This window comes from Fukomys damarensis, unplaced genomic scaffold, assembly GCF_012274545.1.
Source record: "Fukomys damarensis isolate Sample0158 unplaced genomic scaffold, DMR_v1.0_HiC HiC_scaffold_33, whole genome shotgun sequence".
Lineage (NCBI taxonomy): Eukaryota > Metazoa > Chordata > Mammalia > Rodentia > Bathyergidae > Fukomys > Fukomys damarensis.
This window is the reverse complement of record NW_022900945.1, coordinates 48118857-48133373: the sequence shown is the minus strand read 5'-3', so window position 1 is coordinate 48133373 and position 14517 is coordinate 48118857. Positions and strand designations below refer to the sequence as shown.

Below are 14517 nucleotides of genomic sequence, written 5' to 3'. Positions count from 1 at the left end.
TTTTTTTTTTTTTTTTTTTTTTGGTACCAGGGATGGAACTCTGATCCAAATCCCAGGTCCAAATTCTTCCTCAATTTCCTACTTCTTCCAGCCTCGAAACTGTGATTGCTTCTCACATTAGTCTCTGGATATCTACCACTTCCTTCTACAGTATTTTCTGAGGAGAATTCACATATCATGCCTAGGCCCAGGGGCTCCGATATCTCCATTTCCAGCCCTATCCATCTACATAAATACTAATTATACTGTTCCAAATAATTTCTATCCCTCTGCATACCTTACAGTATTATTTAATTAAACTGTCCACAGCTAATACAACTTTACTTCCTAACCTCCTCTCACATTTTCTGGTGCTACAACACAGATTTTCCTCAGCTGTCCAGGCTTAAAACTTTTCATTAACCTTTAGCTCATTAATAAAATACATAGCATCCAAGATTTTGAGTACTTAAGAGATGGTAACTGACACGTTAAATGTATATAACTAATAAACATCTTCAGTTGCCTCTTTATGAGTAATTTAATGAATCGATGTCTGCAAAACACTCGTAAAATTATTTAGTAAAAATATTTAGTAAACATAAATATACAAAATACTCCACAATAATAAAGAAGGCTACTTTTCTTGTCTTGACAGACAAGGATCCTAGATGATGCAGAAATGTTAACAGCCCAAAGTCTTCCAGCTAGCAAATGCCAAAGCCAGATTCCAATCCAGCCAGTGTAACTCCAAAGTTTCTGCTTTTAAGCACTACGTTAAGCTGCTCCCCTCAACCCACAACGGGATAGAACTCAGGACCTTGTGCGAGGCAGGCACGGAGCGCCACTGAATTAAATTCCTAGCTCCTAAACTGCTTTTTTTTTTTTTTTTTTTTTAATGTCTGTCAACTTGACCTGATTGTTTCTCTTATGCAGGATCTCTTTTTTCACTACTTTCAATTCCAGCTCTTATAACTGGATTACTATTAGTTTTCCACCTAACACCCCCACTTCCATGCTTCTTCATTAACCTTTTTCAAATCCACTGTTTTTACCCCAATCCCTTAATAAAAGTGTCGATTTCCAGTAAGCTATCCTTTCTATACCTCTTTATTTCTCAAATAACTTCTCTGGTCTGCCTGATCACCTTCCTTGTCCTGTAACCGACTTTTTTGTACCATCCTCTCACCTATAATAACATGCATCCTCCCAGCCACCTATCTTTAAAAGGGTTGTTGTCTGAGACCCACCTCTTTATCCACAAGCCTGATTCTCACAGCAATTTTCACTGCTTCGACGTTCAGACTACCTCCCTTACAGCCTGGCACTGGTCACTTCTGTTTCACATGCACAGATCTCTTCTTCTGGCGAGAGTTCACGACCTAATCGAGACTTCTTTCTCACCGCTTCTAAACCCAAAATGTCCCCCACTCCCAACACGTCATTTCCATGATGCACGCAAGACCTGGGCCGTGGTAACAGACCTGTCACACGTCCCTAAGGCAAGTCTTCGGTCAAGAGAACGCAAGGAGGGTTCCGCACACCGAGAACATTGCAGAGCATCCTCAGGCGAGCCCGTCCACACGCGCGATCAGCCCCGGGAGTAGCTGAGCTGCCTCCACCTACTGCTCTGAGGACGTCTACAGTCACTTGGGTTTCCTCGACCCTAGAAAGAGATCGCAAATATCCCCCGCCTTAATGTTTCCGAAGCCACTAGGGCTTCAGCCCTGATCCGCCAAACGCACGCGATAGATCAATGCAGCAAACCAATTCACCTGGAGCAACAGAGCCACAGGACCCACCTCGGCTTCCACGAGGTTCTAGACGACTAGACCCGCCTATGGGGCCCGCCCCTTCCGGTCCGCGACTCACTTCCGCCCGACGTTCCCTTTACCTTCGAGGAGGAAGTGACAAAGGAGCCGAGCGTTGATTGGGCAGCGGTGGCTGGGAGCGGAAGCTCGTGCTCGGAGCCTTTGCAGCTAGTCGCGCCAGCCTCCGGAGACTGGTCTCAGCCTCTGCACTCCTGGCGAGCGTCTTCTGGATAGGTCTCTCGGCCGCCTTCTACCAGGAGTCTAAACCGCCCTACCGCCGCACGGATGGGACCGCCGGAGCGCTGTGAGAGGCGGGACGGAACCCGGCGGGGACGGCCCGGGGGTGCGGCCGGCGGCTCACGGGACCGGGCTGGGAGCGTTCGCCCTGTCACTTTTCTGGAAGAATGAGTCTGCCCTTTCTTTCCCGGCTGTGAATTGGGCTTTCAGCCCAGGTGCTCTCTGGGTCGCAGTCTCCATGAGAAGAGCGAGGGTCAACAGCCAGGCGCGGGGACTGTGGCGCCGTCGCCCATGAGGTGCGCGTCCTGGGATGCGCTGGGCATTCGTTGGGCGGCGAGTGGTGGAGCCCATTGCTGCCGCCCCTGTGGACTGGGCGTTTCACACACCCAGAGCAGCTCGGGTAGAACTGGGTAGGTGCTGAGCCCAGCGTGCTAAGTCGTCTGGGTCCCTGCAGTCCCTGGAGTGACATTGGTTTGGCTTTATGTTTCCGCTCTCGGGATAATGGGGAAGTGACCGGGCTGGCTTTGATGAATCTTTGATTGAATCTTAGGTCATTCTGTTGTTAGGTGGGAAATCTTGCAGTTCGGTCCTCTTTTATTCTTGAGCTGCCCAGAAGTTTTAGAAATGAGTTCTGGTATCTATAGCTGTGCCAAATAAAAGCCGGCATATAGCTCTGCAAAAGAAGTGCGCTCCCACCACCTCCTACCGAACAAGACATTTGCAACCAGCTTAGAAATTGTCTACATTATCTGCCTTCGTGTTTTTAAGACTTGTTCAGCAAATCTTCCTTATTCGAGAAAATTGTAGGAGTGGGTAATGCATCAGATGAAACTGGATAACTGTACCAGCATAGGTGTTTTGAAACAAGATTACTGTAGCTTGGTGAATGAAAAGGCAAGAAACTGGCAACAGACTTATTTCAAGAAGTCTGGTAGGGAGGGGAGCATTTGGATGGTGGAGTATTGTCATTTCTTGTAGGTGTTGCATCATAGGGAAAATGTGCTTCAGTGAAAAATTGGGTAGTTCAGATTCACGAAACTCCCTAGATTATCTGATTCAAAGGGAGTGATTTTAAGATTGTAAAATGTAACTGATATCTGTGATAAGAAATTTTCATTTATGAATATGAGAGATTCTTTCCTGTCTCCTACAGATTGCGTGGAAGTTTTGCCTCCCGTTGCACACTCATTTCAAAATTCCTGATCTATTTATGTGTTTAATTTTGAGATTTCCTGTATTTGCTGTCTGTCTTACTGCTTTTTAAAACAAACACAATCTTGAGCCCTTGTTGACTTTCATATGTGTCATGATTTTACCTTTTTTTAAAAAATTAGCATTATTAGCCGCACGCCCATAATCCCAGCACTTGGGAGGCTGGGGCAGGAGGATCTCTGTGAGTTCCAGACCAGCCTGGTCTACATAGTGAGTTCCAGGTCAGTTTCAACTACATAGTGAGACCCTGTCTCAAAAAACAAAACAAAAATTAACATTATTAAAAATGGGGAGTAACATATGGAAAAATTAGTTTGATAAGGATTGATAACAAGAACTGTGACTGAGTACTAAGATAATGCATCTTATAAAATGTGTTATGCATTATTTCAAGGACTTAACCCTACTTTATTATTTATTTTAAATTGCCCAACATATTAATACTTACAATTGAAGCATAGCTTAGTTGATTTAAATATAAATTGTACTGCGAATTCACTATTGGGATATAGGCTTTGGGTGTTTTTAAATGATGGTGTTATATTTAGCCTGGGTTCATTGATGGATTTAAAATGTTTTTGTTATACTGTACTTATAGTTCAGTTTTTTAAGTTTTTATTTTTATTAGTACATGTTTACATAATAATTACATTCATCCTGGGGAGTTGTACATTTACCTAACACATATTCATTCTTTTTAGATCCACTCTCCTTTCCTCTCTCCACCCTCCCTTCACCTCTTGTTCACATATTTGTACACTTTAGTTGTTTATCAGAGAAACTTTTAAAAAATCACTTTCTATTTGCATAGACTGATTCTTAAGTATGATAGATTTGGTATTGCAGTGGGAGTGTGTGTATAAATATTCTAATATATGCTTAACTGTTAAATATTAAAAGACTGATTAAAGTATAATTTATGCAAAAAACAGTGAAATAGTGTAGAACTGGTAATTATTAGAGGTCAGATACATGGATCTACTCTCTTTGTACTTATTTGTAGGCCAGTCTAATCAATATAATAATTTTGAAGGTAAGATAAAAGTTACTAATTCTCATTTTTCTCTTAAATGATGGTACTTTCTCTTTATCCAGACATATCAGATTTTTTGAGACAGTGATCCAAGATATTCTGCCTGATTCTGCTCAATCTTGAACAATAAAATCTGATCTCCTAGCCAATGTAGTTATTTGTATAGAGCATTATTTAGAGGTCTTCTTAAACTAAAAAGTGACAGGATTTGGGGGGAAAAGATGGAAGCCCCAGTATGGTGAAAACTATTAACTTTATAATTTCAATTATAAATACATAGTAGCCAGGTGTGGTGGCTCACGCCTGTAATCCCAGCACTCGGGAGGCTGAGGCAGGAAGATCGCTGTTAGTTCAAGGCCAGCCTGGGCTACACAGTGAGTACTAGGTCCATCTTAACTACATATTGAGACCTTGTCTCAAAAAAAAACAAAAAAACACATAGTAAATTCTTTTTGTCTTTAGGTCCTTTGTTTTCCACTAAGGAACAAAACAAGTATGGCTAAGGAAATAGATCTGATCCATTCTAGAATCTTCTGTTTGCCTAGTGTTGACTATTTGATCATAAGACAATAATACTCTTTAGGAGCCTGTTTTTACAAAGCTTACTGTTTGCTTATGAAGTTGTCCAAAGTAAAGGACTGGTCAATTGATTTTCAGTGAGTAAACTTGCTTCCCTGTAATGTTATCCAAATTTTTGGCTTTGTCTATAGATTACTCTCTTCCTTGCTTGAGCCCTCAGTTTGAATTCTTTTTAGCATTCGATCTTAATCTAAGTCTTCTGTGCTGGTATAGGGCCAGGGATTTAGCTCAGTGGTTCTGCTGCCTGACTCACAAGCACAAGGACCCAAGTTCATTCCCCGGTACAAAAAACAAAACAAAACAAAAAAATCTGCGCTGGTATGAAGTCTTGCACACATACTTTTGGAGGTAGAAAAGTCTTTGATGTGATTCTCAAAGGCCTATGACCTTTAGAATGTAAAGAGCCATTGTTCAAGATCAGGTCTTCCTCTCCAGTTTAGGTTTGCTCCTCCATTTTTAGAAATTTAACTTTAATAAATTTTAGTTTTTGAAATTTCTTTATTAGTGCATGTTTGCAATATAATAATTACACTCATTTTGAGCAATTGCTTTATGTATATAATGTATCTTGTTTGATCATTTTCCATCCCTTTATACCCTCCCTACCCTCTCGTCTCCCCCATCCTTTTCCCCATTTCCAAAAAATCCACCTCCTCGTTTTGCAATAGCCAAAGTGTATTTGTGTTGCAGGAGGGAATCTCTTTCTGGTGAGGGAAATCAGTTTCTATTCAGAGACCTAATTGCAAAAGAATTCAGCCTTTGTTAAATGATAAAATACTTTTGATAAAATGCTGTTAAATTTTGCTGTACAGTAAGAGGTAGGAGCATTATTTATTACTCATTTAACACTCATTGTCTTACTCATTGTCTAGTGGGTCACAGTGAATTTGAAGAGTCGGGGAGAAGATCTAACAAGTTGTATGACAAAGTATGATTAGAGATGTAAAAACTGAGAGGTACCTCAGAAAAGATAATAAGAGTTTCAAGGAGGAAATAATCAATTGGAAATGTGATTGAAATTTGATTAACTTTTGATTTGATGTTTCAGAAGTTACTATTTTAGCAAAAACAAAACAAAAAATGTCTTTAGGGCCAGGGATTTAGCTCAGTGGTGCTGCTGCCTGCCTCACAAGTGCAGGGTCCTGAGTTCAATCCGCAGTACCAAAAAAAAAAAAAAAAAAGTTATTATTGACCTTGAAGCAGCAGTCTTGGTACTTAAAAGGTCAGCTGGGTGTAAAGTCACTTCAAAGCCAACTGAGGCTGGAGGACCCTCTTCCACTGTGATTCTTTGTGTGTGTGGCAGATGATGCTGGTTGTTGGCCAGAACTTTCAGTTTTTTCCCAGGTGGACCTTTCCATGGCTGCAAGAATGTCCCCAAGTCATAGGGGCCAGCTTCTTCTGAGCAGTTTAAGAGATAGTAAGGGCAAAGTTGCTGCATCTTTCATGACACATCTTTGAAAGAGTTGTTCCTATTATTTCTGCAAAATCCAGTTGGTTAAATAGTCTAGGTGTATTCATTGTGGAAAGCAGTGGCGCACTGCATTAACGTCTGGAGTGGGTGTCACTGAAGGACATCCTAGAGACTGTACCACAGATGCGCTGTGGGATCACAGATCCACCAGGAATAATTAAAACAGCTGCTCAGTGGTGTAAACAGAGGGCCTGGCTGATGCAGGTTTTGGCAGCAATCAGGATTGCTGATTATGTGATTATGTGACTTTGTTTTAAGGTGGGACAAGAACAGAATTGGAAAAAAACAGATGTTGGGTTTATCTAGGGATTTACAAAGGAAGTCATGACTTTGAGATACATATCTTTACTCAGCAATTTGAGTTTCCTTCGGTTGGTGACCATTAATGTCGTTGACAGCATTTTGGTCTTTGTCAAACTTCATCTCAAGACTGGTGCAGGAGACTTTTTGACTCTGAGAAAGTTATAACAAGTAGCTTTTAATATTCCTTGCTTTATGCCAGATGCTCTGCTATGCAATTTGACCCAGATTATCTTATTTAATTCTCACGGTAACCCTAGGAATTAATTAAACCTATTTTAGAAATAAATTCTGGCTTAGCTTTAAGGATAACATAGCTATTGACCCTTTTTTTTGTTTTGTTTTGTTTTTGTTTTTGTTTTTGTTTTTTTGGTACTGGGGATTGAACTAGGGTCCTTGTGCTTGCAAGGCAGGTCACCGAACCGCTGAGCTAAGTCCCTGGCCCGATAATACAGCTGTTGAGTCCTGGATCTAAGCTCAGGACTTTTGATTCAGAACACAAGCTCTTGCATTGTACCATACTACTCCTGCCTCATTATATAAGTGAATGAGGAAATAGTCACCTTAATATAGTAAAGAATCTAGGTTCAATGATTTTACCTATCACAGAATCAAGTGAGAACTACTAAAAATCTAGAGTTTTTCTTTCTGCTTAACTTTTTGGTGCTCCTCATGGGTTCTGTAAGTGGGTATTGCTTAGAATCAGAAAGGTTATTTTAAACAAGGACTTTTGTTCTGAAAGTTAGCATTCAACTTTGCAAACTGAAAACTATGTATGTGTTATTGGGATTTTTAAAATGTATAACGATTAAGAGCTTTTTATGAGCCATTGTCAAAAAATCCACTTATTTTTGAGGTTATGAATTTCTGTAATGTCTTTCACCATTGGAGCCACTTTAGCTATGGAGTATAGTCTTCATTTGTTCTCTGTTCAGTTTGTCCAGATCAAGTCTGACTGATTGGGGTGGATGGCAAAACATAACTGTCCATTTTCAGAGGCAGATTGGATGAAGCAAATACCAACGACTATTCAAATAAGAATAGTCCTCACATACAGGTGTAATCTGCAAGATCTTTCTAAAGTGTTACATAAATCACCGTATTTCCTATCTGTAATACCGTATTGGTACAGAATTAGCATATTGCACTAGATCCGTATTTCATTCCAGCTAGTGTCCCATGCCTCAGCAAGAAACATCAAGTAATTTGTCATGAAAGGGCATTCCTGTTCTCATTGATTCTGACAACAAGTGGTAGGATCGTACCGAAAAATTTCAAAGAAGTTTATACATCTTTCCTTCGTCATCTACCTAATTTTATGTACGTATTTTTATGCTACCAGTAACCTCCTACTTAACAAAACCCACAAGTCCTGTTACTCAGCCTTCTGGTAACATTTAACTTGAGCTGTTGCTTCTCAAGCACTCCAGCTTAGAATATTTCTTTACTTGGCTTAGGCTTCCATACTTTTCTGGTTTTCCTTCCATTCTAATCAGTCTTTTTCTATGTCCCACTTTCTGACTTGTTTTCCTTCCAAGCTCTAAATTTTGCTGAGGATTTATTCCTTGGAGCTCTTTTCCCCATTTGAATTTACTCACTCACTAGGTGATCTTGTAAAATTCCTGCACTTTGAATATTAATCTATTTGCTAACACTTTCAGGTTTGTATCTTTTTGGTTTGTCTTGTTTTTTGAGACAGGGTCTCACTATGTAGTTGAGACTGACCTGGAACTCACTGTGTAGCCCAGGCTGGTCTCGAACTCACAGCGATCCTCCTGCCTCAGCCTGCCGAGTGCTGGAATTACAGGCATGTGCCACCATGCCCAGCAGGTTTGTATCCTTAATTCAACCTCTTCTCTGAGCTCTAGCCTTACATAGCTAGTTTTATGTTTGACATAGGTACTGGCCCTCATAACGATTGTCTCAATCTTAGCACATCTAAAAAGGTGTAAGAGGCAAAAATCTCTCATTGCCACTACCCCACAATTTACTCCAGTCTTCCTCTTCTGCATAGCTACCATCTGCGTAATTACTCCAGTAAGTAATCTAGGAATCATCTTTGATTCTGCTCTTTTCTCCTCACCTTCTACATTCATTTAGCAAGTCATTTAGCAAGTCTTGTTGACTCTACCTTCAAATTACATCTAAATCTAACATTTTTCAGCACCACTATCTCACCTAGAATATCGTGTCATTTTCTACTGATCCTACTTATGCTCTTGCCCATTCTTTATTTCGTTGTATTAGTATATTTTTAATATTACTTATAGTTAGTTATCTTGATCAAGATCCTCTAGTAGCTTCCACTTATATTTAGAATAAGATCTAAATTTCTTACGATAGCTTAGAAACTGCATCACCAGACATTTCCCTCTCTTGCCCACCTCATAACCACTCATTACCCAGCATATTTCACTGTAGCCAAGTTAACCTCTTGGCTCTTCCTGGAATATAGCAAACTCCTTTCTGCCCTTTCAGCTTTTGCACTTGCTATTTCTTCAGTCCAAAGCACTCCCAAGAGCTACACAAGCCTTTTTTTCACTTGAGCTCTCTGTTCAGGTGTCAACTTTTCTCTCATATTTTGCCTCAAGTCATTCTGATAGATGCTTTCTTGCTTCTTTATAATCTCTTCTCCATTAAAATACAAGCTCCCCAAGCCCAGGGTGGTGGCACACGCCTGTAATCCCAGCACTCGGGAGGCTGAGGCAGGAGGATTGCTGTGAGTTTGAGACCTGCCTGGGCTACATAGTGAGTTCCAGGTCAGTCTCAACTACATAGTGAGACCCTGCCTCAAAAAACAAAAAAACAACAACAACAAAAAAAACAAGCTCCCCAACACCATGGACTTTATCTTATTTGCTAGTATATTCCCCCGTGCCTGGAACGTATTTAATATTTAATAGATGCTTATACAGATTTATTGAATGAATGGATCTGTTTTACAGAAACAGTTGTGTGCCTTATTGGCAGATTGAATAATCTTTTTGTCTGGTGAAATTTCCCATAACTTCACTCCAGTACTTGACACTCTGGATGCTCTTATCTCCTCCTTTCTAATTATTATTAATTCTCTACCGCCAATCACCTACCATAACCATATCTTATAAATTGTCAAATTCTGTTCATTCTTCCATTGTACGTTGCCTCTTAAATCCATGGATCCTCTATCTTACTTGCCACTTAGTTGAAACATTTATTATTAGCACTTGATTATAGTAACCACCTCACTTCTCATAGTTCTCATTTTGTCTTACTCTGCACATTCTCCACATTACTATTATCAAACTGAATTCTTTAGATTATACATATTGTTTAACTTTGTGTTTCTTGCAGCACCTAGCACTTTTTTAAAAAAGTAGTGGACACTCAGTGAATGTTAAATGAACAGTCCTATTTCAGAGAAGTACAGCTGATGGGTCATGTGATTGTTTTAATGGCTGTGATTCTTTGAAGAGAATTTATGCTTAAATAATGCCCTTTATTCCTGTTTTAGAAAAGCTGTCTGGATTCTTTGTTGTCCATTATTGCTCCTGGACTATTTAAATGACTAAAATCATATGGTGTACTATTGAAGCATTTCACAAAAGGGTAGTTTTGTTGCTATTTAGTAGGATTGAGGTAATGTCTTTGTTTCCCTGATAAAGTGATCCTTTCTCTTTTTTTAAGCTAAAGTCTTCAGGGATTGTTGAATTGCTGAGGAATTTGGAAAAAGACAAGCTGAAACTCATTCCATGGATCCCTTGGGTGCACCTTCCCAGTTTGTGGATGTGGATACTCTGCTAAGCTGGGGTGACTCATGTGAAGATGAATTAAATTCTTCTGATACTACAGCTGAAACATTTCAGGAAGATATTATTAGATCACCTTTTCTTTATAATAAGCTTATCAATGGAAAAGTGGTTCTTTGGTAAATTTTCGACTATATAATATCATGATCCAATAACACTTTCTCATAATTTCCTCTAAGCTCTTTTTTGTTTTGTTTTGTTTTGTATGGTACCGGGGATTGAACTCGGGTCCTTGTGCTTGCAAGGCAGGCCACCGAACCGCTGAGCTAAATCCCTGGCCCTACAATTTGTTAAGTTTTGTCATATGTCTACATCTATAAAGCTTACTACAAGTAAGGTAGTAAATATATCCATTGACTTCAGAAGTTGTTTATAGGCTTTGTAGTCTTTCCCTCATGCCCTTCCTTGTGTTTCCACATCCCCAGACTTCCAATGATTTTTCTGTCACTATACGTTAGTTTGTATCTTCAGTCTACTCTCTCTCTTTGTAAATTTTCCTGTTTTGGACATTTCATGTAAATGGAATCCATACAATAACATTTGAAGTTTTTGTGGCTTAGCATAATGGTTTGAATATAGTATGAATTAGTACCTCTTTATGGCTGATAATATCCTATTGAATGAATATCCCATGTTTACCAGCTTGATGGAAATTGGTGGTGTTTCTACTTTTTGCCTTTATGACTAACTGCTGCTATTTCTAAACTCTTTAAAGCAACCACTTTCATTTTTGTAAGCATTCTGTTACAACAAAAGAAATAGGTATTAAGCAAATGTGGGACAGAATGGTTTCATGAGTTTTGGGTTGGGGAGTAACAGTTGCATTAAAGCTGTATCAAATAAGCCAGATTAAATTTCTGAGTCAGGAATTTCCTTTGTAGATAGATCGTGAGCAAGCAAAACTAACCTTGTAAAAGAGGCAATGTTAGAATGTTTTGAAGGAATTAGAAAGTATGTGTCTCATCTCTTCTTCCGTACACTTCTCTCTGCTTATTTAGGAAAGGTGATGTGGCATTATTGAACTGTACAGCCATTGTGAATACCAGCAATGAAAACCTCACAGATAAGAACCCTGTGTCAGAAAGTATCTTCATGCTTGCAGGGCCTGATTTGAAGGAGGACCTACAGAAGCTGAAAGGTGAGTGAATTTACTTAGGTATGTTATTCCCTAGGAATTATTTATTTTTGTGTTCTTCTGCCTCAGAAAGGCAAGATTTAATTTTAAGTGAGAAAATTATGTAGCTGTACGTATTTTTTTTTTGTTAGAACTAAGTAAAACAGCTTTTGAAAACCTCACAAGGTGTTAAAAGCTGAGCCTTGAGGGTTTTTTTGCCAGTAAAGCTCCTCTGTCATGTGTTTGAATTTTAAAATGACAATCCTTGTAGTCGTTAGATCATTGCTGCCATTTTCCTGACTATATTTTCTTGCACTGATAAGCCTTATAAAACACTTATCATTCACTGAAAATTATGCATCATGTTTTGATATTGATAGAAAATTTCTCTCTCTCTCTCTCTCTCTGTCTCTCTCTCTCTCTCTCTCTCTGTACACCACCTGGATACAGTGGTATACTTCTGAAATGAAAATTGACTTACTAATAAATTCACAGTGCATTGTAGGAATACATACATTCTCAGTTAATTTTTACCTGCTGCCTTTTGTTTGTTTTGATCAGAACATGCTTCTGGGAATATTGCTATGGAAATGGAGATAGGAAGAGTTCTTCTGGTTCAGAATCTTATTTGCTTTAATTTTTTAAAAATTACCGACCTACCATCCCTTTATAGTTATTTGAGCTCAAATGGAATACTGTGAAATTGTGTTCCCATTATACAAAAAGCTTTATATTCAAAGAATGAGTAACATTTATGTTCAGCATGGAAAACGTGAACTTCAGACAGGTATGGTAAAGCATACCTCTGGGAGGCTGAGGGAGGAGGATTGCAAATTTGAGTCTAGCCTGTCACCAAGACACTGTCTCAAAAACAACATTTTTTTAAAGGGCTGGAGATACAGCTCAGTTCAAAAAAGCCCTGGGTTCAATTCCAGTATAAAATCTTGCTTTCCTGATCTCTGCCATTGAACACTGAAACTGCTTTATAGTGTAAGAAAAATTCTACAGTTTGAGCAGAAATACGTATTGGCTTTTTGAAAAAAGTGATAGAAAAAGAATGGTATCATCTGATCAAGAAACTGAATGTTTACTGTGAGAGAAGAATAAACTCCTTCTGTGATGCCATGGTGGTAAAGAAATCTTTCCCTTCTTGTGGCTGGGATAAAGTTGTGGACTTGACCGATTTTATATAACCTTTTAACCCTAGCCTCCTTTTATTTTTAGTCTCACGTTACACATAGTTGTAGAAGTACTGAGACCCAACATTTGCTGAGCCTTTGTAGTATAATAATAGCTAATGCATTGGCTCACTTAATCTTGTGAAGTAAGTGCTACTAGTTTCCCCTTAAGTAGGAAATCAAAACAGGAGGAGACACCTGCCCCAGATGATAGACCAGAAACCTGGAGAATTGAGGGTTTAAACTAAAGCCATCGGCCTGGAATCTGACGCTGTCTTTCCATACCGGTCACATTGCCTCATGTTGGTTACCATTTTGCGCAGGCAGTCAGGTTTCTCCACTCTGTTGAGTCATTTATTCTTCATCCATTGACTTTGTACCTTTGAATACTGGTGATTCTTCTCTGCTTCGTGTTGCTCCCATTTTCTTTGCACTTATACCCATTGCATTGCTTCATTCTCATATTGAGAATGGGAACAAGCAGAAATAAATACTTGTGTTTGATCTGCAACTTGTCAAAGGTATTGGTACTGTTTCTGTTCTATGCTGTGATCTGATATTTTCCCTAACATCTGCAGACTTAATGGGTGTTTCCATTGTTCCCAGGTTGCCGAACAGGTGAAGCAAAATTGACGAAAGGTTTTAATCTAGCTGCTCGGTTCATCATTCACACAGTGGGGCCAAAGTACAAGAGCCGCTATCGCACAGCAGCTGAGAGTTCCCTGTACAGCTGCTACAGAAATGTACTTCAGCTAGCAAAGTATGGTGTACTCATTTCCTGGACTAGCATGGCAAACATTGTTAAAGGCCAAGGATTTAAAGATGAAACCTAGCTGTGGAAGTCAAATTTTGAGGGACTTATATAATTTAGGTGGGCCCTGAAATTAGAATTAATTATAACCAGTATAATGAGGACAATTTAAGTGACTTGAGAATTTAACTGATTAACATGTCTTTCAATCTTTACTTGAAATATATATCCCCTAATGATCATAATGAAATGTTCATATAATTATTAAATAGTACAACTGGCTTACCCATTGTTAGTAAACTTGTTGAGGAAGTAGGGAAGGAAAAGTTGGTTGTCACCTGGAAGTTAAGTATATATTATAAATATCTGTAGAACAAGTTTTGCATTTTGTTTTGATTACAGAGAGCAGTCAATGTCTTCTGTTGGATTCTGTGTCATCAATTCTGCAAAACGAGGTTATCCCTTGGAGGATGCAACGCACATAGCACTCCGTAAGTAATATTGGAGATGTGGCACATAAATCGAAAATGTTAAATGCAGTTCTTTTTATCCCTGAATAAATAGTCACAGCCAAAGAAGATTCAGTGATTAAGTGAGCATGACAGTCTAGAGGGCAGTGTCCACTGACAGCTTCTGGAGCTCTCGGTTTATTTTCTCAGGTCAAGATTTTTATCCCTTTGAATAAAGGCTTAGAAGACTTATTTGTTGAGTGTTAAAATGAACCAAACCAGAAAGCCTGGCCAGTGCACTGGGTAGTTGAATCAGAACTCAGGATCGTCTGCAGCCGCCGTGCAGTCAAATGGATTACATCATGGCACATTTGTGAAGCACTTTACAATGTAAACCGTGAACAGTTTTCATTGTACTATTGGAGTATTAAGCCATGCATTTAGGTTCTAAAAGACTGACCCCAGGCCAGAGGTTTAACTCAGTGGTTCCGCTGCCTACCTTTCAAGCACAAGGAACCAAGTTCGATCCTCGGTTAAAAAAAAAAAAAAAAAAAAACCCTATCAAAATTTACTGTATTTCATTTGAAACCTGTGTAGCATTATCAAGACTTTTTT

General features: G+C 39.2%; 2 protein-coding genes across 11 annotated transcripts in view; one reads left to right on the top strand and one right to left on the bottom strand.

Moving 5' to 3' along the window:
• Wdr3 (WD repeat domain 3) overlaps window positions 1-1937 on the bottom strand; it is a 31882-nt gene extending 29945 nt beyond the window's left edge. The window contains exons 1-2 of one of the 5 annotated variants that reach the window (XM_010631184.2): window positions 1874-1937; window positions 1464-1645 (exon numbers count right to left, since the gene is read on the bottom strand). The gene's annotated coding sequence lies outside the window, so the exon portion shown is untranslated. Of the gene's footprint in view, window positions 1-1229; window positions 1415-1463; window positions 1646-1754; window positions 1851-1873 lie in introns of those variants that run through there. The other 4 variants (XM_010631180.3, XM_010631181.3, XM_010631183.3 and 1 more) reach the window with 4 other exon arrangements.
• Window positions 1905-14517, top strand: part of Gdap2 (ganglioside induced differentiation associated protein 2) — a 41802-nt gene continuing 29189 nt past the window's right edge. Inside the window, exons 1-5 of one of the 6 annotated variants that reach the window (XM_010631179.3) lie at window positions 1905-2094; window positions 10289-10529; window positions 11409-11548; window positions 13309-13462; window positions 13856-13944. In XM_010631179.3, coding sequence (XP_010629481.1) covers window positions 10354-10529; window positions 11409-11548; window positions 13309-13462; window positions 13856-13944 — 559 coding nt within the window. In that variant the 5' untranslated portion in view covers window positions 1905-2094; window positions 10289-10353. Of the gene's footprint in view, window positions 2095-2127; window positions 2438-8434; window positions 8453-10288; window positions 10530-11408; window positions 11549-13308; window positions 13463-13855; window positions 13945-14517 lie in introns of those variants that run through there. The other 5 variants (XM_010631178.3, XM_010631174.3, XM_010631175.3 and 2 more) reach the window with 5 other exon arrangements.